The sequence below is a fragment of the Mastigoproctus giganteus genome, chromosome 6 (assembly GCF_048544385.1).
Source record: "Mastigoproctus giganteus isolate SK-2022 chromosome 6, ASM4854438v1, whole genome shotgun sequence".
NCBI lineage: Eukaryota > Metazoa > Arthropoda > Arachnida > Uropygi > Thelyphonidae > Mastigoproctus > Mastigoproctus giganteus.
In genome coordinates, this window is record NC_143580.1 from 171008185 (window position 1) to 171035006 (window position 26822).

Below are 26822 nucleotides of genomic sequence, written 5' to 3' on the forward strand. Positions count from 1 at the left end.
TCTGCTGTAGAAAATGCTGTTCTTCGAATGGAAACTGTTGTTGACCAAAATGGAGGATACATTGTACAATCGTAGCGCTGTTCAAGTGATTTGTATTGCTACAGCGCCATACAGTGACAAATTTTGTAACTAATTTTTTTTCTTCAATAAATGGCGAGCGCATTCTTTATTGTACCTGTTGTCCAAATTTCTCTTCAGTACGAGCGTTAGAACTCACTCCAGAGCCCTCTACATAGGGATACTTTAATTTTAACAATCCTGTATATATAAGTTCAGCAGAATTTATTTATAAACAATGGCTTTTATGTGCATAAATAAAAAGATCATAAATAAATGATAATAAGATAAATAATGACAGAAATAGGTATTAGTAAATAATTTATAGTATATTATATTGCTGAGTGTGTTGTAAGCTGTTATCCTACAACGCAAGATAGTTCTACAGTTCTCTTCAACTTTTCCTTATGTGCACAGCAAGATTGCCTATATATAATTTTTATTTTTTACTTTTCATTTTATTTATTTTAATTTTTTATCAACTGGAACTCGGGGCTCAAGGCAACCGACATGCTCGCCTTACCTTGAGGCCAGACCACTTTGGGCCAATTTAGGCTGAACACTACCGAAAAGGGATTATATTCCAATTCGTGGCGCAACAACTTGCTATCTGTGGTAAGAAAAAATTTCACTGTTCAAATTTCATCCTTACAAAAGAGCCATCTGAGACAGTCGCCCCTATATCACAACTCTGACGACTTCAGAGATACCAAAATAAAATCGGTAAGGAAGACCCGAAACGCAGGGATTATCATCGAGACTCAAAACAAAAGAGGACGCAACAAAAATCGTACAAAATGAGAAAATTCAAACACTCCGACTTGAAGCCCTACACCCTAGACTCAAAGGACCTAGCATAAGGATATGTAACCTCGACAATGATCTGACACCAACTACTCTCCAGGAGGAGCTGTACCACAGAAACCTCCAGCACGCACATCCGGAAGAAGAACCCGCCAACTTGATCATTCCCAAGTTCAAGACGAAACCCAGAACAGGAAATACTTACCACTGGGTCGTGGAGTTGTCACCAGCGGCTTGGGGCACGCTTAGCCAGACCGACAGAGTGTTTATAAACTGGGGCAGTCACCGCTTTAGGGAGCACGTTGCTGTCACTAAGTGTTTCAGATGTTGCCAGTTTGGGCATACCACTCATACCTGTGCCCAAACCCAACCCACTTGTGGCCACTGTGCAAACGTGGCCACGACTTCAACACGTGTCCGAATAAAGACAAGCCGCCGACCTGTGTAAATTTCAAATTCCATAAACTGCCAGCAGAGCACTCAGTTAGGGACAGCGAATGTCCAGTGTACTGTAAAGCAAAGAGCACTTTCCAAATGAGACTAGATTATGGCCACACGCCCTAAATCCTATAATATCAACAGAGTAAAATTCATACAACTGAACGCACAACGGTCCAAAATAGTAGCGGCGCAGCTCACAAAGAAGGCGAACGAGGCAAATCTCGACATATTCCTCATCCAGGAGCTATATGCATATCGCAAGGATGTCAGGGATTACCCCCCTGGCCTATAGGACAGTGAAGAATAACAGAGAAACACCCTGGGCCTGCATATTGATTCGGAATCCAAAATAACAGCAACAAAACTAACCAACTACTGCACATCTTGGGCTGCATGTGCCCATATGATCATGCCCCTGGATGAATTTTATGCGGTTTCGCTATACTCTCACCCAGGTGAAGATATACTACCAGTAACCAGATATCTGAGGAGTCTCCAGACAGACTTCCCAAACAGTAAGATTGTCGTGGGAGTGGATGTGAATTGCAGGTCCCCAGCATGGAGTACAGAACGGGCAACGACTTGAAGATTACTTAGCGAATAGTCCGTACACACTCCTCAACCGACCAATCAATCTGGCAACATTCTCTAGTTCGATGGGGGAGGCAACAATCGATGTCTCTCTGGCTACCAGATCCCTCGCTGGCCACCTAACATCGTGGACCGTCCAAGAAAGCTGGTCCACGTCGGACCACAGGGCCATCACGGTTGAGCTCCAACGCTCCCTTAGTCGACACCAAGCAGTGAGGCTGGCACAGCCAAGATATGCCATAGAGAAGGCGGATTGGCCACTCTTCCAAGCCACACTGACCACAGCAGCCCAATCGCTGAACATCATTGGACTCAGCCAGTATCAGCACCAGATGACGGTCGCTGGTCTCATCACTGAAGCTGCCAACACCTCTATTAAAAAGAAAACCCACCCCCGGGGGCCGTACCCTGGTGGTCTGCAGAGCTACAGAGGCTTAGGCAGAAGGTGCACAAGAAGGAAACTCTTCCAGCAAGCAAGGCGCTCCCAGCCGGTAACGGAAGTGGAAGCACTAAGACAGAACTTCCGAGATGCAAGGAACCTGTACACTGAAACCATACGCCAGCGTAAGATGCGCAGTTGGGAACACCTTGTTTCTACCACTGGGAATGATAACCCCTGGGGTGTGGTATACAGAGTAACCACAAACAAACTCCCCAAGGATGAGACCATACCAGCGACAAGGCCACAGCAGGGTACTTATACCTGGACCTGGCAGGAAACAATTATTAACATCATGGATACCATGTTTAAGACCATCTTTCCCCCTCAACCCAAGAGCAGATAACCCTCTGTACGGACCATGAAACCTACTGCATGACTGCAACAGAAGACCTTTCACCAAATTTGAACTGGAAACAGCTGCCATGAGGATTAGAAACAAGAAGTCTCCTGGCTCTGATCTTTTTAGCATTAGCATTAGCATAGGCATATGATGCAAGAAAGCAAGCTTATGCAGCATCAGCCAAAAAAAAAAAAAAAAAAACCGCTCCCATTTCGACCATCCGTTCTTTCCAAATACCTGTCCAGCTCAGCCTTAAATTTCTTTAGGGCTGAGCCCTAGATAAATTTGAGCCCTACAACTTCACAAAACAAAAGATGGAAGTCTGTTCCACCTTCCAATTCCCGCTGGCTAAAGGCGAATTTCCGCACATCTATCCTACAACTCTCTTTCCTCAATTTGAATTTATGCCCTCTCAGGTGATTATTCTGAGCAAGAGGAAGAATCCCACCAGCATTGAGCATGCTCAAACCATTCAAGGCTTTATACAGCTCAATCAGACCACCTTGCAGGTGCCTAGTCTGCAGACACTGTAATTTGCAAAACTTAAGCCTTTCTTCGTAAGAGGAACCCTTCGTTCCATTCACTAATCTTGTTGCCCTTCTCTGTACTCGTTCCAACAGCTTTACACCCTGATTAAAATGAGGCCTCCAGACCTGTATACAGTACTGACGGTGTGGTCTGACCATTGCCTCCCTATCCCTGCTAGAAAAATTCCTGTATATCATTGACAAGACACCATGAGCTACTCTTGCAGACCGTCTGCACTGCTCAGAAGACTTCATATCTGCCTGCACAATTACCCCCAGATCCTTTTCATTCTCTACCACTGTCAGTGTTTTACCACAGAGTTGATACGCTACTCTGGGGTTACTGTTTCCCATACGGAGTACTTTACATTTGTCAAAGTTAAACTTCATTTGCCACCTCTCAGCCCATCTGCTCAGCTCTTCTAGATCCTGTTGCAGCAACGTACTGTCATTAGTGTCATTATCAACCGTGCCAACCTTCGTATCGTCTACAAATGTGGACATTAAGCCTGATATACCATCAGCAATATCATTTATAAATACAGAAAACAACAATGGACCCAAAACTGAACCCTGAGGGACTCCACTAATAACATTAGTCCACAATAAGCAGTGTTCATTGATTACTACTCTCTCTCTCTTCTCCTACTCAACCATCCCTTTAGCTATAGTAGCAATTTGCCTCCAATGCCGCACTGCTCCAATTTGTGCAGCAGTCTTCCATGTGTAACAGTATCAAAAGCCTTTCTAAGATCTAAATATACGATATCAAAGTTACTCCCTGCATCCAGTTCCTTTGTGACCACATCATAGTATCCAATTAAATTGGACAGGCAAGACTTTCCCTTAACAAAACCATGCTGTGTTCGAGCTATGGCTGAAGTCTTGTCTAGATGATGCTGCAGTGCTTCTTTCACCAGTGCCTCCATTAATTTTCCTGGAACAGAAGTTAAAACTAACATGTCTATAATTACTTTTGTTGCCCTTTGTTCCTCCTTTGGGAATTGGGGTCACATTTGCACATCTCTAGTCCATGGATACCTCGCATGAGTCCAAAGAAGCTCTCATAATTATGGTTAAGGGTTTGCTTACTTCCTTTGCTGCCTCCTTTAATATAACTGGATAGATCCCATTCACACCGGGTTCCTTTTTTATGTTTATCTTCAAAAATATCTCCTCCACTTTCCTCTCAGTTATTACAAAATCATCTAGCTCACTGCCAGAGTTTAATTCGCCTCTGGCATTCGTCTCCCTTAAATAACTCCTCATGTGTGAATATAGATGCAAAATACTCATTTAGTTTGTTGGCTACTTGAGCAGGATCATCAACAGTTGAACCATTAATATCCAGTGGACCAATCTGATTCATCCCTTCCCTTCTAAAGTTTACATATTTGATAATAGAGAGCTATTAAATGCTCAATAATTCCTATATTCTATTATATTATAAATCAACAGGGATTACCTTTGTTTTTGATATAGGAAGCTTTCCTTCCAACTCTCCCAGTCCAACTCACCAGAAAGCCGTCGAAACTATTCCAGAGGTGCTTCATAACGTATACAACCACTGCCTCAAAGAAGGCCTGTTCACCCAGGCCTGGAAAACTGTAAATTTGTGCCTCATTCCCAAAAGTCCCAACAAACAACTGGACCTTCTGGGGTCATACAGACCCATAGCACTCTTATCAGTCCTGAGCAAGCTCTTTGAGCAGCTATTAAGAAACAGAATAGGGATCCACTACACTGCAGCCGGCCTGCAGTCAGCCCAACAATATGGATTTAGGAAGGGATGCTCAACCCTGGATATCCTGGAAAATATTACTACCACAACTACCACAGATCAGAAATACTTTCTGGTCATAGCAATAGACTTTGCTGGGGCGTTTGACACTTTATTGTGGCCAAGCGTCCTGGCCCGACTCCGGAAGGACAACCTACCATCAAATCTGTCTCAAGTCATCAAATCCTACCTGTCGAATAGGTTCGTGACAGTCAGAGCACCATATTCTTCAGTAACAAGAGAAGTATTCAGAGGATGCCCACAGGGCTCAATCCTGGGTCCACTCCTATGTAACCTGGTTTTAGACGGCTTTTTGAACCTGGAACTCGGCAACGTCGTTCCCCTAGCCTATGCGGATGATGTGGTTCTAATGCTGTCTGGGGGGATCTAGGGCGCAACTGGAGAACACCGCCAAGAGAGCAATAGAAACTCTTGAGGACTGGGCTACGCCCATTCTATTTTCTCTATTATATCATGTTCATTCTGCGCGGGTAGTAGCACAGTGGAAGATCTCATCCTTGAACACAAGATCTATATTATTAAAAGGAGCCCTAGACACCAGACGGCCCCCTCAAATCAAGATACAATGTAACACAATTAAGCTTACCACCGAATTAAAGCACCTTGGAGTCGAACTAGACAAGAACCTCAGCTTTACACCACATATAGTGAACTTACGGAAGAAAATTAGACTCCGCACTTTTTGCGCTAATCACACGCAAGGAATGGGGTTTGAGGAGAAAAACCCTCAGCGTCTACTGTAAAGCTGTTTTCCTGGCAGCGATTACATATGCTGCTGGAATATGGTATCGCAAGGCTACCACTGCAGTGATGTTATTTGGTTTTTAGGAGCATTAGAAACTAAGGCCATATTGCTCCGGGATATGCGGTGGTCATTCCCTGACCTTTCCGTATCCTCCGTATTTGGTGGTGACGGGCTCGAACCCCGGTCTAATCAAGAAGCGTGTGCTACGCACTGCTGCTCCTTCTGTGGTGAACGTGAAACGTGGGAGCACCTAATGTACAGTTGCCCTTTACTGAGGACCTTTACTGCAGGTTCATTACTAGAACACAGCTTAACCACCGAAATCGAGACCTCGCCATAACTGAAGTTGACACATACAAGCCATTCACGCAGCTGGCCCAGGACCTCTTCAAAAGGAGAAGGACGCTCCCACAGCCTCAACCACTGCAGTAAACAACCATGCCATTCAGACCAGCAGAAAGTCAACAAAACCGCGGAAACCTTCCCAGAAGAAGAACTGACACCAGGGTGAAACAACCAAGGAATTAAACCTCACAACTGAGTCTACCTGATGTCACAATCTCTATGACAACCCACAGATGTATCCACCTGACGTGACAATCTCATTCAATACATGAACATGACATGAATAAGGTAACTGGACCTGACCTGGAAGTGATGAACTAAAAAAAAAATAATAAAAAAGAAATCACACTGTGACAACCCGATTAGCCAACCTCATCCAGCACAAGCATTTGACAACCCAATCAAGAGAACAAGACTACCATGCAAAGGCTCAGAGAAATGACTGCAGCACATTGCTGCCACCTAGCTATATGGCGATCTGGGGTCGTAACCTTGACCGACCTGCTTTCACTCCTATTCCTTGGCAGGGGGGGGAGATGGCTCGCTGTCTTCTCCTCCTCCTGCCAACCCCCCTTTCCCCCTGGTGGGGCATGGGAATGCCCCACTGACTGCAGGGGCCACTACCCTATCGGTCCCTTACTTCTCTTTCTTACCCCCAGCTTTCAATCTCCTTACCCTTCTCTTGACTATACACCACGAAAGCCCTACACATCCAAATTTAAATTAACACCAAAATTATTGACAGTCCCATTAGGCCTCTAGAACTTGTCATTTTAGCGTACAACCCCATGGTCATTTCGGCGAACAAACCCCACATACTATCTCTTAATAGCGATCTTGCAATAATGCCACCGCGATTTTTTTTTTTTTTTTTAAGACCCAGTCGCTAAAATCCCAGGAAATTAGGCGGCGGAACCTGCCAGAGTATAATAAATTTCAAGGTACACCTGGCCAGCCTCCTCGTTGGCATAGTACGGACAACGTCGTGTCCCATCAGGGGCTCGACGGCCAATAGGCCAGAAGAATGGGCACAACATACTACACAACACATGATCCACACAGTTTAAAATCTCTGGTGTTGATAGAGTACTGACCCTCGATACAGCGAACACTCTCGGAAATGGGAGAAATTCCTGGTGCCGTTTGACCCTCAACATTGACCTTATATATCACAACTCTCATCGTAATAAGAAAATCATAAAGGATATCAAAACTTATGGACAACAGAGATTCATAATTTTTGGTAGTGTGATACTGAGAAATTTGCAATCTACAGCAGTTGTGTTCAGTCATCTCCATGAACTACGCTTTCGACAAATGGTTTTCAAAAACTACTGAATTTACAATATCCAACAGCTGGCATTTGCAAATAACTTCTCTATCACTGTAAGTGGTAATTCCAGATACAAGCTTGAACAGCATTCTAATAAGCTTCTTATTCATCTGATTTCCTGGACTACAGCTAATAAATTAACGATTTCACCAGTAAAAACAAAATTCGTGATACAGTAAACTTTAAAAATAACGGCACCTTCCGGGATTCAAGGTGCCGTTATTTCGATTTTTCCGTTATCTAGAAAGTTTTATTTTTAATAGATTTAATACAGAACTAATAAAGCTAAATAAGAAATATAGAGATTAAGAATGCAATTTTATGAACTGCACATAAAAAAAAACGTTGGCGATCCAATGTTACATTCTGCCATTACTACATTCCTACCTACGCCCATTCTATTTTCTTTATTATATCATGTTCATTCTGCGCGGGAAGTAGCACAGTGGAATCGTCACTATCCTCCCCACACCGGGTTCGAATCCCGTCGATGACGCTAAGAACTAAGGCAATGGTCAGGCCACGCCTTGGGTACTGCGTACAGGTCTGGAGGCCTCATTTTAGGAAGGATGTAGATTTACTTGAGCGTGTACAGAGAAGGGCAACAAGATTGGTCAAGGGAATGAAGGGATCCTCTTACCAAGAGAAGCTTAAGTTCTGCAAATTGCAGTGGCTGGAGACTAGGCACCTGCGCGGTGATCTGATTGAGGTGTATAAGGCCTTGAATGGGTTAAGCACGGTGAATTCTGATGGGATCCTTCCACTTGTTCAGATTACGAACCTAAGGGGCATAAATTCAAATTAAGAAAAGACAGATGTAGATTAGATGTGCGGAAATTTGCCTTTAGCCAGTGGGTGATTATTTGCTGGAACAAATTTCCATCTGTCGTTGTGGAAGTTGATAGGTTGAATAAATTTAAGGAGGAACTGGACAGGCATTTGGAGGGAATTGTGTGATTTTTTTTTTTTGGCTGATGCTGCATAAGCTCATACACTTGCTTTCTTGCATCAAATGCCACTACTACTTTAATGAACTTTTTTCACTCCGTGGCTGAGTTAGTCGATCTCAGGTGTAGATAGCAAGGTTTTCCTCCAGAAACTGGGGTTTTTCGTCCAGCACAACAGGCAAATCAACTAGAGAACACACGCAATTTACAGGCACAATACATATGGGTATATGAATTAACGGGTGACCCTAATGAAACAGTTTGGATTATATTACGTTTGTCACTAAGCTTGAATGTTCTTCTTCTTTTCTTCTCTGTATGAAGTTTATTAACTTTAGGAGCCATAGTGAGGAATTTTTAATTTAAAATTAATGTTGTTGTTATGGGGGTTTGATGGGGCATAAACTACTTTGGCTATAATGCTAAAATAAATGTAAAACAGCGGTATAATCAGTGATATCAGTATAGAATTTACTTTCAAAATGGCGAACCTAAACAAATACAGTAATCACGTGACTTGCGTCTTTTTTTTTTTTTTTTCTTCTGCAGGCATCTGCGCTGTATGCAAACATTCCATCTCAATGTTCCGTTATTTCGAGTCTGTATTCAAGATTATGATTGATTGAAACAGACCTCCAGTTTTAAACTCGAGGAATAAACACCCCTTTTTTCAATCTAAACATATCGGTGTCGTACTACATCCTGTGCATCAGCATAAGCCAGAGGCTTCCTCGCACCACATGGCTAATAATAATAACCGTTTCTCCTTCAAAGTTCATAGCCATGCTTATGCGCATCACCCTCCAGGCCAGGGGCCTGAACATCAAAATTTAAGCTTCTTGTATAAATCAGTCATCACTCCCATAGTTACTTCTGCTATTGAACCATGGTTTATATTACAATGGTCACCAATCTGTGACCAAACAGAACATTTAGTTGACCCACTAGTGAAATTACGGTTTTTTTTCTTAAAAATCAAATTATGTAACATTACATTGTTAACAACAGTTTGCGAATCCGTATGCATTATATGATTTACCCATATAAAAATGAGAAAAATATTTATTATAAAATAAATCCAAGTTGAATATTTCCTGTTTTACTAAAATCAACTAATTATACACCAAATATTTCAAAGCTTTCAAGGGAAAAGAAGCAGCACCAAAGTAGTCATTACTAAGGTTTTTACACAAATGAAAAGTCTATTTACTTTATTTAAGTCTATGCTTTTTTTATTTTATAGATATAAGGTTTTTACAGTGCATATACGTATGTAATTTGTACAGATTCTATAATATAATATAAGAACTATTAAAATGTACAGATAAAAATTTGTTTGAATTTGAATACCGACCCATTAACTGAAAAAAAAAAAGGATCTAATTGACAAAAACTACCCCAATATAAAAAAAAAAGTTGACGACCACTCTTTTAGAAGATCCTCCCTTTTAACAGTGCAATCGCAAATCATATGACACACTGTACAAACAGCACTAACTGATCTTTGGCCATTATACAGAATTATATCACTGTCAAGGGGCTCTCTCTCGAGAATTTCAGCTAAGAGTCATCCCCTATTCAAATAGTTTGAATTCTATCAAACTAACTTTTTTTTTTTTTTTTTTTTTTTTAACAAGGAACTCGATAATCGCCAAATTTTCAGCAAGGGATTTCCGCGGGCGCCCTCCAGCACACTCCTGATCACAGTACCACGTCCGAGTTGAATTAATCATGAGCAGCTGCCCTCCATAAGATACAACACATGTCCATATGTCCTTCCAGCTCAATCTTTCTGAACAGGCGAGACGTGAAGGAATTTGGAGTGGGAATCGAAAAGTTTAATATAAGTCTATATTATTTTTAAATGTATGTATATTTTAATAACGTATATTTAATATAAGCAAAAATAAATACAAACGTTTATAGAGCACACTTGCACGCCACTAGGCACCTCTCATATCGTGGAGTTATACTTCGCAACTGGGTCGTCATCATTGCATCACCAGGGTTCCTGCCCATCCACATATGAGGAGCAAACAAGCTCCAAACCGGTGCCGTCTGGGTGGTGGCATCTGCTGATAATAAGTAACAGTAGTCTTCTCCATTGGTGAAGCGTTACTTATTCGAGATAGTGCAATCTCATAGTAATTCGTTGTAAAGGTATTCACAATATGAAATGTACTTAATAATGCCAATTTCTAGTTACTTAGTAGCTGGCTGCATGTAGAAATGATGCACTTGAACTAACTTACACATCAGCATACAAAAGTTTAAATGCAAAAAAAGAATGAATATATGATTTTTATTTATTTATTATTTTTTTTATGTAAACCCCAAACACGAGAGGTATTAGAACCTATAGTACTTAGTACCGTGCTTGGGTTGGTGGTTGAGAAGACGAAAGAAGGTATTTGTTGACATTGGACTTGAACTTCTGTAGACTGTAATTATCAGGAAATACGTATGCAGGAAGGTTGTTCCAGAAAACAGCTGTTGAATGAATAAACAAGGAAGATGAAAAGTTGGTTCAGTGAGTTTGAAGTTGGATAGTAAATGGATACTCGCTGGTGGCGGCACGTTTTCGGACTGTTTTGAAAGAGAGAGTAGGAATTATAGAAGCCAATTCAGAAGAACAGTGCCCATGGAACTATCTGTAGAAGAGGCGTGCAGCAGAAACAGTACGTCTATGAGTCAGCGAGTGGAGAGACTGTTAGAGATGAATCATTAATTAACCTAACTGCCCTCTTCTGAATGGAATCAAGAAGCTTAAGAAGTTTTGGGTGCACCACCCCAGATATGGGAACAATATTCCATGGCAGGGCGGATTTATACAGAGTGAGCAGCTGTTTGGAAGAAAAGTAACGAATAGAGCGAAAGAGAAAACCAAGTTTTGTAATGTTTGCAATATTTGTAATGTGCTTGTGCCAAGAGAGATTAGAAGTCAGGGTAATCCCCAAAAGAGATATATCATTTTGCCTAGAAATCGGAGTGTCACTAAAGGTAAGCATAGGAGTAGAAGAATCCTTTTTGTGAGATATAAGACAAGACTGAGTTTTAGAAGGGTTGAAATCAACTAAGTTGTCTTTGCCCCACTGGAGAATTACCAGAAGATCGGCATTGGCAGATTTTTGAGAAGTTGAAGCTGATTGAACAGGGCAAGGTTAGAAAACGGAAGCCAGCTGGAGTTGTGAACATTAAAATCACCAAGGAAAATTACCTCTCTGTTAGGAAAGTTGGACTGGAGAAAGTCAAGTTGCAATGAACAATCTGTGCTAGGTCATTAGTAATTGCAAAAGCCTCAGCATCTCGACCTGCTGGGTCGGTCTGGCTAGAAAACGGAAGCCAGCTGGAGTTGTGAACATTAAAATCACCAAGGAAAATTGCCTCACTGTTAGGAAAGTTGGACTGGAGAAAGTCAAGTTCCAAAGGAAGTGAAAGAACTAAGTAATTAGTGGAGTTGGGAGAACGGTAGAGACAACAGATGAATTCAACACAATGAGGTACAGAGATTTTAAGCCAGAGAAGATTCCAAATTGCCAAGTCTCTGATAGGGAATATCAGAACGGACATATGCACAAGTACCACCTTTGAGGCAAAAGGAATCATACAGCGAATAATTTGGGCATCTGAGATGAGCAGTAGTTGAATCAACCGATAACTGAGATTCTGTCAGAAAAAGTACGAGGTTTGGCAGACTGCAAGCGGAAATGGACATCGTTGAGACCACGTATATTTGTGAAATGAATTAGTTAGTCCTTGGGAGATTTAGATCTTTTCTCAGATAAGCTTGCTCTATTAGTTTGACAATTCATGGTGTATTCAATAGTAAGAAAAAGTGGGTGGGACATGCTGTATGAAGTAATGAAATTTTTGTATATGGTGTACATGTGGTAAGAATATACACAGATCCTTGACATAACGTGGCCTCGAGAATTCTCCCCGTATATACGCTACTCAGACTCCCTCCAGGCACTATCTGGCAGAGTAGAGGTATCAAGATTATACATTAGCTGATCCGGAAGCCTCCTAGAGTTACCAATAGGTTTGGTCCGGTGTACTAACTAGCTGCCGTCGTGCAAACACCGTTTTAGATCTGTACCCTTGAAATGTAAGGAATATGGGATCTTGCCACGACGTTCATCATAACCTCAAAAGTCATCAATCATACTGCATGATGGAAGAGATAGGGAAGGGTTGATCGGAACTTAGCTCTGGAGACTAAACATGGGTTCCACCACTTCAAGCCTCCAATAAGCAAAGTGGTGGTATTGCACTACCACCTAGTACTGCCTGGTAACAGAGGGGCAGCATTACTCCATATGGTGTGGGTGCCACACCTCGACCCCTGCTCACGTTGGTTCACACCTGGGTGGTCACCCACCATGTACTTGTGCATGGAGGTTATACCCAGGAATACTAACAGTCCCACCATCGTGAAGGTGCAAGCAGAGGATTTGGCTGTCACAGACCGTCCAGACTTCGCCGAAATTGGGTCCACTTGACTTGAGTGTCACCCGAATATCAATTCCATCAGCGTTTTAGACTCCCAGGTAGCAAGTGCAACTTGTCTGGTATATCTGAGAGAATGTCTGTGACAACTGAAGGACCTTTTATAGGGAGATTGTAAAAATCTCTTAATGTTAGGTGAGCCCTGTAATTTTTATTAGATATGTTTGATATTAGATATTTATCCAAACAATATTACCCTTCATGACGACAATGCCAGGTTTTCACAAATGCTGCTGCAAAATCCGATAATGGCAAGATGTGCTAAACATAGCGATGTTTCAAACGAGCGGGGAAACAAGCCTAAATAACTTCAAGAGATGTATCAGTTTTTGAAAACCATACAACTTAGTCTCAATTGTATCTACAGTAGTCTGCGTGGTTAGCAGCAGTACCGTCACCGTCCTCTCCACAATGGGTGGAAAAGGGCCGGGTTCGAATCTCGTCGATGACGCGAAGAACTTTAATTTGTTTTTTTTTGACTCTGTGGCTGAGTTAGTAGGTCTCAGGCATAGATAGCAAGGTTTCCTCCCCAGGAAACTCTGGCTTTTCGTCCAGCAAAAAAGGCAAATTGACTATAGAACACACAATTTACTGACATAATACACAATGCACATCAGATGAATTTATTTATTCGGGAGACTTAAAAATAATAGTTTGCATCTACAGTAATGTCAATAGCTTTCCAATAAAATCAGTGAGCTTGAATACCTGCTTAAATGGTAAGTATAACGTACGAGGTACTTTCAAAAAGTTCCAGGAATTTTACTATAAACGTTTGAGTGAACAGTTGGGCATGCTAATCTAATCACCTCCAAAATAACTTTCTTATGTGCTTGCATTCCTGTGCACACATACACACTGGAGAAGACCAATGGTGTTTTCTAGAGTTATGAAATATCCTTATAAAAGCATGTTTTTTTTTTTTTTTTTTTTGGGTGCAAGTAGGGACGCTTCGGCATTTTCTTTGATGTCATCCATTGTGGCGAAATTATGACCCAAAAGCTGCACTTTCAGTTTAGGAAACAGCTAGAAATCAGATGGCTGATTTCTGGCTGTTTCCTAAACTGAAAGTGGAGGAGAAGGTGGGGCTCAACTGAAAGTTCGGGGGGGGGAGAAGCTCAACGACTGATTTTTTTTTCCACTGCCAAGAACTGCTATCACCGTGTGGAGGGCATTGTAATGGTGAGGGATCCAGCATCCATTTTTGAAGTGGTCTTCACCTCACATTCTTAGTGTCAAAACCTCAATGTAGTAAGCATCAGTAATGCTTCCCCCCCCCAGTCACAAATTCATGGTGCACTATGCCCTCATCGTCCAAAAAAAAAAAAAAAAAAACGATCATGACCTTGATGTTCGATTTAATTGCAAGACTGCTTTGGCTGTGGGGCATTCTTGTGTGCCTTTCATATATTCCAACTCAGTCTCAGGGTCGTAGGCAAATACCCAACTCATCCCCAGTGGCCACTGTTTTTAGAAGCTGGAATCCTGTGTATGCTTTTTGAACAAATCACAGAAGAACCTTGCCATAGTGGAGCAACTGACCAACCTATACAAGACAGGTCACAACTCATTTCACCACATTACCTAGGTACCCGATGTGATTCTTGTGTCTGGCACATGCCAAGGAAATGATGCAGCTACAACAGCCAAATATCACACTGATTTTATCAGACCTGTTAACATCCAATGTCCATTCACCATCTCCAGGAATGGGATTCCCTAACAAGAAGTGATTGTAATCAGTGTTGTTGAAGAGGGCAGTTTTGTTGCTGGATCGTGCCCTACTATGTTGACCATCTGGACTGAAGTCTTTTATACATCAAAAGATACTAAATATGAACAATCTTCTGTTTTTGAGTAGAGAACACACACAGTAACAGGTGAAACCCAATTCTGTCTACTCAGTTGTTAATCTATATGGCAGCATTGTATCCCCAAAATGCTGTTCCACGCATTAACACTAAATTAAGGCTGCTGATCAGACCACACAAGTTATATACTCTAAACAAGTTTTTGTAGATAAAAAAAAAAAAAAAAAAAAATTTTTATACCCTGGCACAACTGCTAAGTCACAGGAATTTATCATTCAGATAACGAATACAATGGTTTGAATCAGATCGTTCAAACCTGCTAGCGCTCTCATGCTTAACCACTCAGCTACGTAGTGTTGCCTACAGGAAGATATATTCCATTAAAATAAAAAAAAAAATAAATTTTCTGTTTATACTCCGGGACGACCAAACAGTCAGAGGAGTTCACAAGATAAGACAGAATACAAGAAACAGCACCGTATTCAGCAGTCACGGGCTTGAATCCCAGTCACTCAAGGCACCCACGCACCTGACCACTAGGCTACAGAAAATGCTCTCCCAACGAGACGTGACATGGCTTGGCTACAGTGGGTCATCACATGTCTGTCAGTCCAACTGATTCAAATCCAATTCATTTATTTCTGTGGGGGAACATGAAAAATCTCATCAGCAACACAGGAGTTTCTAGTTAGGATGGCATTTTAAGCTTTATTCCCATGGCTTCTACAGTTGCTTGTCAGAATCCGAGCAGTTCAGCAATAGTGTTATCACTCGGGGCATGCTGAACATATATCTGGGAAGGATGCAGTCACTTTGAACAAATTCTGGGAATGACATTTCATTCCAAATGGGATACTTTGAATTGGACAAAAAGTTCTGAAATTTATGTATTTCATTAGTCTATGTTCTGAGCAATGCTCATTTCATTTATTACTTATATGAAAAATTGAAGGCAGTCTATTTACCAGAATGAAAAAAAGTACATCAAATTCTTAGTTATACATAACTAAAAATTTGGTGTCATTCTTATTTCACTTACTTACATTAGTTCATTTAGGTTTATATATTTTTAAATATTCATGTTGCATTTCTTGCTACACATTGCTCATAAGTTATAATGTTTTTTATTTTAAATCTCTTTCAGATATTTGCTAAAGACTTGTACCATCAAAAAGAACTGATTTATCTGCAGGAGAATAAGCCAATGATACTATCTTCCAAAATAAGACAGGCAATTTCCAAATATACTGGAAATAAGTTCCAAAAACATTCATATCGTCAAACAGTCAAAAGCTTTATATCCAAAAAAAACAACTTCAATATCTATCCAGTCCCATATACTGATTTCAGTATTGACTCTGTACCAATGGCAGAAGTCAGTGAGGAACTATTGTGGGATAGCTACATTGTAAAAAGCAGTTTAGAAAGTAATCCAAATACTAATGAAAAAAATAATGAGACAAGAGGAAATGACATGCAGTCTTCAGAAAAAGGAATCTGTCACGTTGACCACATCAAACAAACAAGCATGTCTAACATGTTCTGTCACTCAATGAATACGGAACCTATAGTTGCATCTGAGAAAAATGCTGATAACCATATTGCACATTTATCGAAGAAAAATATTAATCGACTTACGTATCTTGGTTTATCCGACGAAGTAACACTGATACCTTTGGAGAGCTCTGCAAATACAAGTGAAGGTGTCAATCAAGACACAAATAAAACCAACAGCTGCAACAAGGAATCTGAAACAGAACTGATGTCTAGAATTGGTAACCTTCATTTACAGCCAGAAAAACAGAGGCACCCAATTATCATCTGTGAAGACATCAATGGATGCAAAAGTAGTGAGCCCACCAACCTAATCAAAGAACAACTTACAGCTCTCGATAATCAACACTATCTCAGTGTTCCGGAAATTGATATCAGACAAGAGAAAAGGAGGCCACCTCTACCAGAGGGCTCTGAACTAACGTGGGTTACATGTTGATGTGATCTTTTTATTTTTTCGGGAAGAAAACTGCTAGTTCAGAGAGAGAGAGAGAGAGAGAGTCAAAATTATCTGTACAGTCTAATGTTATGTGCAAGTGTAGATTTTTCCCCCCCAACCGTTTATTTATTACAAATAAATCTATGATAGTCTCTACTGTTTCAGTAATATAGTCCTTTTGTTTTGCAAAGATAATGAAACATTCAAGAAATTAGTTTTAACTGTCCTTTTCAAAATCAATCTGAGGCCATTTATTTACTTCTACCTGGTACTTAAAACTGAATAAGCATGATACAAAAGAAGAAAGTTCTCATAATTGTTAGGTTATCAAATGACTATAATGCAGTAAAATGCTGGTATGATGAACGACAGAATAATGAAAGAATTTCCAATCCCCTTCCAATTTATTAGGTGCATCTTGATGTAAAATGTTTCATTTTAATGAATTTCAGTTTGGTGCTATAAAAAAATCATTGCACCATAAAAAAAATAATAATAAAATTATAATGAAATTTGTAAAAGAAATTCCTTAACAATATGAATGTTCGGAAAAATGTACAAGACGTCCTGAAAATCTTGTTACACCTATGTAAATGCTCTCCAGTACTGTAATTATGTTTTTTAATTAACTGTGTAACACCACTTAATAATTAAGATTATTTTTGCTTTTTTTTTTTTTTTAGTGTTTGTTTACAATTAATGGTTTCCTTTTGTGTATTTCAGAAAGTTGAGTGTGTGTGTGATACAAGTTCTAAGGAACAACGAATTGTTGTTCCTTAGAAAAAAGAATTGTGGACACTACTTGTGTTCATAACAGACTAGGCATGCCAACAGAAGCAATACACTTAGCATTTTTCAAGAAAGATTTCATTGTAAACCTCATCACAGAATGATTCTTCACAGTAGAAAATAAAATATTTATCACACGATCAGTTAAATACACACCAGAACCAACAAACCTTCAACAAGAGAGGCATGCAGAAGTGTTGAGAAGTGTTTTAAGGTCATTACACAAATTCACCTGCCGAATTTGGTATATCACAGTCAATGATGTAAACCCATTTGAAGACTGACCCTGTCAACCTCAATGTCTAAAAGCCATTCTCACATGTGATTCTCTGATCAGATCAGAGAATCACATGTGAGAAAACACTAAGTGTTTCAGACCATACCAAAATGAGGAAAGGTCATCTTGAGTGATGAACATGCAATTTACAAGGCTCCTGTTCCTGCAATATCATTTTATAGTTGGGAGGATTATGCTCATTTCATGGAAGAGTTGGAATACAAGCTGCCATACACTATGATATGGCCAACATTAGTAGCAAAGAAAGTTTGATTCACTGTTTTTTTTTTTTTTTTTTTTTTGAAAGTGAAGTGAATCAAAATAATTATCTCCAAACATGGCTAATTCCTAAACTGTGGAACCTTGGGATGTTGAATGAACTTTTGTTCCAACAGAATGGAGTGCCTCCCTATTCCTTGAGAGTTTCTAAATATTTAAATGAGGCATTTCTTGATCAATGCATTGGGAGAGGGTTTGTAACTTTGCCAGCCCCAATAAAATGGCCCCAAGAAATCCAAGTATCTTAAGTTGTGACAATCCATAAGAAGATTCATAAAGGAAAAAGTTTCTCAAAAGAATTACAATCCCAATGATACACTAATGTAACCAAAAAGGATGCTTTTAAACTTGTAACACCTAAGATGCTGCAGAGCACATCACACCAAACTTCGATGGAAATGATTGCACTGGGAGAACAATGGTTTGCATATAGATCCAGTGGATACATGATAGACTTGTTTTTAAATACAGTTGAACTTGGTTATAACGAGCATCAAGGGACTGACAAAATTTCCTCTTTATAACCATTAATTTATTAATTTATTTATTATTTAATTTAATTTATTTATTTATTATTATTATTATTTTTTTTTTGGCTGATGCTGCATAAACTTGCTTTCTTGCATCAAATGCCTCTACTAATGCTAATGCCAGTGATGAGTTAAATCTATCCCCTATTATTTTAATTCTCAATAACTTGATAAAAAGAATGATTCAAGAAACAAAAGAAATATTAGAAAAAAATAATATTAGTATATACCTACATATTATTTGTATTAATATGCTTGTATAAACTATTATACACTTAATATTAAACACAATTTATTTTTCTGTAATTTTAAAACCATACCCTTAATACTAAACACAATTTATTTCTGTGTAATTAAAAACAATACTAATTAATAATAAACACTATTTCAATTAGTCTTTTTATTTATGAATCTTAAAACTGATGTTTGTTTTACAGATTTTACTTTGATATTTCTCAAGTTTCTCTTAAAACACTCAACGCATTAAAAGTCTCATTATTTGCTCGAGTTCCTTCGAAAAAATTGATTAATGTGTCCATTGTACCTTGAGCTTGGGAGAGTGTTGGCACTGATTTTTATTCACTTGTCATCATATCATCATCGTCTTTATTGAGCACAGCATCTATAATATCACTCTCTGTAGAAAGACCATTAGTTAACAAGTTGTCATTGACTCATACAAATTCATCAATGTTGTTACATAACAATTCGGATGATGGTAAGTTGTTTCCCTTATTTCCATCATCTTCAACTATGACTGAAATTTCATTTGAATTTAATTTTGATACCTTGAAGCAATTCGATATGGTTGTTGAAGTAACGTTGTTCCATGCATCATTCAATAAATTTATAGCATCCAATATTAATACAGACTCGTTAAGTTTCTGTTCTCTTTAACTGATTAGCTGCAGAACTAGAAATATTTTATAAAATCCTTTCAAACTCATGATTACACCCATGTCCATTGGTTGTAAAACTGATGTTGTATTGGGAGGCTGAAACTAGCTGAATGTTGGACAAATTTTGAATGTGGGGATGTGCAGAGCAGTTATCAACTAACAATAAAATATTTTTCTTCTTTTTGAATAGCTTCGTATTCCAATCATTTACATATTGCCAAAAAATATCCGAAGTCATCCAAGCTTTCTTGTTCGCAGTGCAATCCACGAAGTTTACTTACACTTTTGAAACACCAAGGTTTTAAGGATTTTATGATAACAAAGTTTTTTTTTCAGTTCCTGTCATATTTGTGCATACGAGCACCGTCAAGCAAGTCTGATTTTTTCCACCAACACAGTTTCCCGCTTTGAATTTAAATATATTAACAGGTGCCAAATTATAAAAAAAGTTCTGTTTCATCGGCATTGTAGATGTCTTCGTCATTGAAATCTTTCCTGATTTCTGCCCAAACACAGTCAATCCATTCATTTGCCATTACTGGATCTGCAGATCACGATTCTCCACTAATTTTTGCATAAACAATGTTATATCAGTTTTTAAATCGATCCAGCCAACCATTGTTACATATAAAATTGTTGTGTCCAAACTGTTTAGCAAATTTTTCCACTTGAACCTTCAAGATCAGACCGTCTATTGAAAATCCAGCAACAATGAAGCAATGCTTCATCATTTGTAAATGATGGTTATGTTGTTTTCTAGAGCGCCAATACGTAAACATGATTATTCTTCCACAGTGTTGATACTGTTGAAGAGGACAAATAAAACTTTTGACACACTTTAACATTTTTTGCACCACAATCTAACTCTTGAATAATTTCTACCTTTTTGCGAATTGAGAGACGCTTTCTTTGGTTAGTAGACATGTTTCCGAAGGAAGGGTTAATTTCTAAATGATTTTACTTTAAAATGAAAGTAAAGTTATCTGCATACCAACAATTATCGCTTCCAAAATATTTAGAAATCCCAAAATAAATTTATGGTTCAGTGAATACGTACAAGACAATCTGTAAATAGGATAATGCAACCATAGAAATTACAAGCGGAAAGCCAATGCACAAAGTTATTCATAAACCAGCCCCTAATCCGATGCAGGTGGTCATATAAGTCACCCCTTTCATTTTTGTCTATTACAAGAATTGGGTTTTTTCAAACTACCTGAGTAATTAAGAATCTTTGCATGATTACCAAAATCTGTATAGTATATCCGTCTAGTACGCCTGTTATAACAGTGAACGATTGTATGGGAATATAGGTAAATTAAAATCATTATGGCTTTTTGCTCATTACAGCTATGATCTTGTTATTTCTGTGCTTGTTATAACCAAGTTTGACTGTATCTATAAACTAGTACCATGTTGTCAAATTAAGTATACTATAAAACATTTCAGTTTTCTACTGTACTTTCATTATCATAAAAACAGAACACTGGAGTGGTAGTATTGATACTGGCAAATGATGCAAGAAAGTGTGCTTATACATCATAATCCCAGAAAAAAAAAAAAAAAAAAAATTATAGATCATCTTTTCTAATAATTTGAATAGTTCTTCCCAGAATTTATGCAAGTAATCCACTTCCACAACCCAAGATGGAGATTTTTTACCGCTGCAGGAAAATTTCTGCACATTTATCCTGCAACCATCCTTCCCTAATTTAAATTCTACCCCATTGTGTTGTCTACAGAAGAGGATACTATCAGCATTTAGTTTACTCAATCCATCCAATGCCTTAAATACATCAATCAGATCTCCCCATAGGTGCCTAGTTTCCAAATGCTCAAATTTTCAGAACTAGCCTTTCTTGGTAAGAGTACCCTTTCATACTCCCGACTGCTCGTCTCAACAACAATTCCAACAGATCATCCTTCCTAAAATGAGGCTTCCAGATCTTTGTGCAGTACTCAAGATGTGGATTAATTATTGCCTTGTACAGAGTTTTTTTTTTTTTGGTTTTTTTTTAGGAGCATTAGCAACTAAGGCCATATTGCTCCGGGGGTATGCAGTGGTCATTCCCTGACCTTTCCGCATCCTCCGTATTTGGTGGTGACGGGCTCGAACCCCGGTCTAATCAAGAAGCGTGTGCTACGCACTGCTGCTCCTTCCCACCTGGCTACGGACGCGCCTCCCTTGTACAGAGTATTTTCGGGTCTAACGGCACCAGGGATTTACCCCATCTCCGCATATGTTCTTTGTATCAAGGACAGTACGCTGCCAAGGCCAGAGGTTTAAAAGTGTGTGGGTTTGTTGTGTAATATGTTGTGCCCCTTGTTCATCTGGCTTGTTAGCCGCCAGGCCCCAGATGGAACCTGACGTTTACGTACTCCGCCATGTGGAGGCCAGCCAGGTGTTCCCTTAAAGTTTGCTCTGGCAGGTCCTGCCACCTACTTTCCTGCGATTTCAGTGGCTAGGACCTAAAAAAAAAAAAATCTTTTCTTTTGGACATAGATGGTATATTATATACTATTTAGAGGGGCTATAAGGGATATGCACTGGAAGTGATAAGATTTCCTAATAGGTCGGGCATGAATTTTGGAAGTGTGGGGTAGGTGCTGTGTAAGGGGAAAGAGATGGGAGGGGAGGCAGAAGATTGGGGGGTTGGAAATTGGAAGTAATGGGTCCAATAGGGAAGATGTCCCCTGTTGAAATAGTGAGGCATGCCCATGCCTCACCAGAGGAGAAAGAGGGGCAGCAGGAGGGGGAGGAGACAGCAGGCAGTACCCTCCCCCCTGCCAGGGAAAGAGGAGTAAAAAGTAGGCTAGACAGAGTGTCTAGCCGGGGCGCCATATGGCTGTATGGCATCATAAGATGCAATCTTCACCTTTCTGTTAGTCCAGTGGAGGTCCGAGTCCAAGCTACAATCTTCATCTTTGCATTAGTCTGGTGGAGGTCCAAGTCCAGAAGTCAGGTCCAGTTCGTCACATTCATGTGTTGTATCTACTTCAGGTGGTCACTAGAAGTAGTCATGTCTGTGTTTTCATTGATTAGTGATGATGTGGCAGGGATCTTTGTCTTTCAAAGAGTTCACAGGCAAAGACAGTGAAAGCCCAGTAATTATCTTCTTCTTGCAATATTATTTCTTCTTGGTTCCTTAGCAAGGAGTTGATGCGTGTGTATAGCTGACATCTGAGATCCTCATAGTTGTCACAGTCGTGGATAAGGTGTTCCCAGGTTTCCTTCTGCCCGCAGTTGCAGCTTGGGTTGTCAGAGATTCCCAGCTCGTGGAGTTTCCCTCTGAAGGAGCAGTGTCCCGTAAGAAGGAAGGTGGTGTGCAAGCCAGGGGAAAACCAGGACAGGGAGATAGGATATACCCTGCTGACATCGGGTATAAATTTTTTGGTGACTTGCCCTTTTGTGGTAAGATTCCATCTATTTTGCCAGATTGCAGATGTTCCATTAACCTCTTATTTTCTGAGGATTTGCTTTTCTGTGGATCTGTTGTGTAGTCTAGATAAGTTGTGGTTCTTCCTTTCGAATGCTGGTGTAGCAGCCCACAGCAGACAATCTCCAAGTCCAGGGGAAGGAAGCCTGCCAGGAGCTGAAGCGCATGGGTGCTCACCGTGCAGCAGGCTCTAGTTGTTGTCAATAGTATGGATCAGTGGATCGACTCCAGCTTCTTCTTGTTGACTGCTGTGTTTGCTTTCTGATACCAGGCGCCTGCACCATAGGCAAGGATAGGGATAAAGAGAGCTTTGTATAGAAGGGAGAGGGCCCTCCTCTTTAGTCCCTGGTCCCTCCTGGTGATATTGGTTATCAGGGCTGAGAGCCTCCTTGTTTTGGTACTGAGGTAACAGAGATGAGATGTGAAGTTCAAGTTTCAGTCTAGTATTATTCCTAAATATTTTAGTTCCTGTTTGAGTTTGATGGTCGCTCCATTTATTTTGATTAGTGGAGGTCTACCAGGGTCAAGAGCACCCCTGAGGAGTATCGAGTTTGTTAGAAGATTCCTCTTGGCCCAATCCTATAGCACGTGTGTGGCATGCTTGCCTATGGCCTCCAGTTGAGCCCTGCTGTCTGCTTGAAGTATCATAATCAGATCATCAGCGTATGCCTGTGTAGTGACATTTGGAATATCCAGATTTAAAAACTCATCAAGCACCAGATTCCACAGGAGCGGCCCCAGGACAGATCCCTGGAGGCAGCCCCTGTAAACTGGTCTGGACATAGAGGTAAAGGGAGTGCTGACCATGATTCTTTGGTTTTCCAGGCAGCGAAATAGATTTGATGGGATTTGAACCTGCCAGAGCATGGCCAGAACACTGGACCACCAGAGGGAGTCAAAGGCTCCAGAGAAGTCAATTGAGATGAGGAGGAAATATTTCCTGTTACGGTTTCTGACTGCATTGATGATCCTCTCGAGGGCATCCCCTCCTGAAACTGAATTGGTTTCTTGACATCAACTGAGCATTCTGGTATCGGTTTTCAATTCTGTGATAGATGAGTTGCTCAAAGAGCTTGCTCAGCATCGACAACAGAGCAATAGGCCTATATGAGCCTGGCATGTCCTGGGGGTTTAGTGGGGTTTTTCAGGATAAGTATAACTCAAGCTGTCTTCCACGAAGTTGGAAAGAAACCCTCCGCGAGGCACTGATTTGCTAGGTTTAGTATCCGGTATCATTTCCACTGCCTTTTTTTAGTATTTCCGGCTCTATTTGATCTTCACTGGGAGTTTTCCTGTTTTGCATTTTGACTGCAGCTATGTTGAGTTCTGTTATCGTGAAAGGGGGCTCCACTGTCTGGGTGGAGTACTTATCATTCCCCTCACAGAGAGTTCTCTGTTCCTTCGTGTGTGGAGTTATTGAAGGTAGAAGATATGGTCCAATATGTTATTAATGTAAGAGTGGCAGGGTCTGGTGTATGTCGCTTGAGGTGTTTTCTTATACATAAGGTATGTTCGTGTCAGACGGCGCCTGGGATTTCTCCCATCTCTGTGTGTGTGTGTGTGTGTGTTCGCTGTATCGAGGACAATACACTGTCAAGCCAGAGACTTGAAAGTGTGTGGGCCATGTCTGTGCAGTGTGATGTGTTGTGCCCATTGTTTGTTCGGCTTATTGGCCACCAGGCCCCTAGTGGGGCCCGATGTTGCCCATACCTCGCCATGTGGAGGCTAGCCGGGTGTCCAGAATCATGACAAGTTGCTCCAGCAGGTCCTGCCACATAGTTTCCTGGGATTTCAGTGGCTAGGACCTAAAAAAAAAAAAAAAAAAAAAAAAATAATACGTGTTTGACGTTAATTCTTAATAAGATTGTTGTTAGCAAATTGGTGGTTGGGGTTGAACGCTAGAGAGATGTGTTAAAAGGCCTAATAGGTCGGGCAGAATTTTGTTGTTATTAAATTTAGACATGTGGGTTATATGTTAGATGAAAGATAAAAGTGGGAGGGAGGGGAAGCTGAAGACTGGGGGGGTAGAAGTAAGGGGTCGATAGAGGAGATGACCCCTTCTAGGCAGTACGGCATGCCCATGCCACACCAGAGGGAAGTTTGGATGGCGGGTGGGGGACACGAAGAAACGTTATCTCCCCCTGCCATGGATAACATATACAGGTAGAGTGGGGGAAGAAGTGAAGACTGGGGGGGAAGTGAAAGGCAGAAGCATGGGGACGATAGAGAAGGCGACCCCAGGTGGTCAGTGAGGCAGGCCCATGCCTCACCAGGCGAAGAGATGGGTCGGCAGGGGAGGGAGGAAACAGAGCATGTCTCCTCTCCCGCCTGCCAGGAATAGGGAATTAAAGATGAATAAGGTTAGGGGACCCCCATTCAGCTCACCATATAGCATTTGGCAGCGGAGCTGCTAGTGGTCCTAGTCAGTTCCCAGGAGTGATCGGACCGAAGTGTGATCGTTCATGGGGTGGTTCCCGTCCGTTCTACAGTCTTTACTGTCAAAAGGTCCGGGTTTGCTTGTCGGCATTTGTGGGGTCTTTCTTGTGTCATTTCCCATCCATGTGGTGTTTGCATCAATATTGTTTATAGAGTCATTTCTCATTGATTCGACTTTAGGTCCACTTCAGGGTTTAGTGCCTTGATTATCGGAGGCCATTGGGTTTCAGGCATCTTCCGTGGGACGATTTCCTTCGAGGTTTGTTCATTTCTTTATTGTGTCAGTGGTTGGTTGCGGTTCGCTGCGATAAGAGCTTTCCATCTTGTGAACAGGGCCAGTGCATAGCTGGAGAAAGCCTGATATTTTTCCCTGGTGTCCAAGATGTGGTGCTCCTGGCCATATGGTAGATACTGTATTTTGGTGATAAATGCACTGCAGAGGTGATCATAGAGCTGGCAATCGTGCACGAGGTGCTGCCAGCTCTCCAGCCCCCCGCAGGTGAAGGTGGGATCTTCCTGTATTCTGAGTAGGGATAGCTTTGCATTCAGAGCTCCATGTCCTGTCAGTAAATATGTGGCTTGTAGGCCCAGGGAAAACCAGGGTAGGAAGTTCGGAAAAACCCGGCCAATGTTGGGCAGAAAGTTTCTGGTGATTTCGCCTTTTTGCGAGGTGGCCCATCTATCCTGCCACACCTGCAGCAGGTGAGCATGCAGCTTTTTCTTTTCCATAGTCTTGCTATTGATGATGTCGGTGGTGAATCCCAAACATGTCTGTGGGATACCCTTTTCCAGGTGGTGCGTGAGGCCCCGTCAAATGATCTCTAAGTCCAGTGGAAGGACACCAGCAAGGACTTGCAGGGCATGTGTGCTCACTGTGCTGAAAACTCGAGTAATGGTCAGAAGGACTGATCGGTGAATCGAGTCAACGATTCGTTTATTGACAACAGTTGTGGCTTTTTGATACCACGTGCCAGATGCATATGTGACTATTGGGGTGAAGATGGTTTTATAGAAAAGACGTAGCACCCATCTGTCTAGGCCCCAGTCTCTGCGAATGACTCTGGCAACCAATGCAGTGTATCATCTGACTTTTGTGCTCAAGTATTTCAGGTGGTCCTGAAATGATAGATTCGGATCTAGAATCATGCCTAGGTACTTTAGCCGCTTTGAGAATTTAATTGTTTTCTTGTCAATCTTGATTTGTGGAGGCCGCCTGAACTTGAGGCACCCCTCGAGTAGAATGGAGTTTGTCTTTGCAAGGGATATTCTAAGTTGATGTTGCTTTGCCCATTCCTGAAGGGTGGACAGAGCCTGGTTTGCCAGTGTCTCCAGTTGTGCCCTTGAGTATGCTGACAGTGTTAGTAAAGAAGTCGTCACAGCAAAGGCCTGCAATTTTATCTTGTCAAGGTCTATAGCTAGGAAGGAGTCCATTACTATGTTCCACAGTAGTGGTCCAAGGACCGAACTCTGTGGACAGCTGCGAAATGTA

The 26822-nt window shown here is 40.9% G+C and overlaps 1 protein-coding gene across 2 annotated transcripts in view; it reads left to right on the forward strand.

Annotated features, from left to right (window-relative positions):
* Nucleotides 1-16760, forward strand: part of LOC150084744 (uncharacterized) — a 104998-nt gene extending 88238 nt beyond the window's left edge. For both annotated transcript variants that reach the window (XM_090375482.1, XM_090375481.1), the window contains exon 2: nucleotides 15838-16760. In XM_090375482.1, the coding sequence (XP_090231608.1) occupies nucleotides 15898-16686 (789 nt within the window). In that variant the 5' untranslated portion in view covers nucleotides 15838-15897 and the 3' untranslated portion in view covers nucleotides 16687-16760. The remainder of the gene's footprint in view (nucleotides 1-15837) is intronic.
* Nucleotides 16761-26822: the final 10062 nt, after the last annotated feature.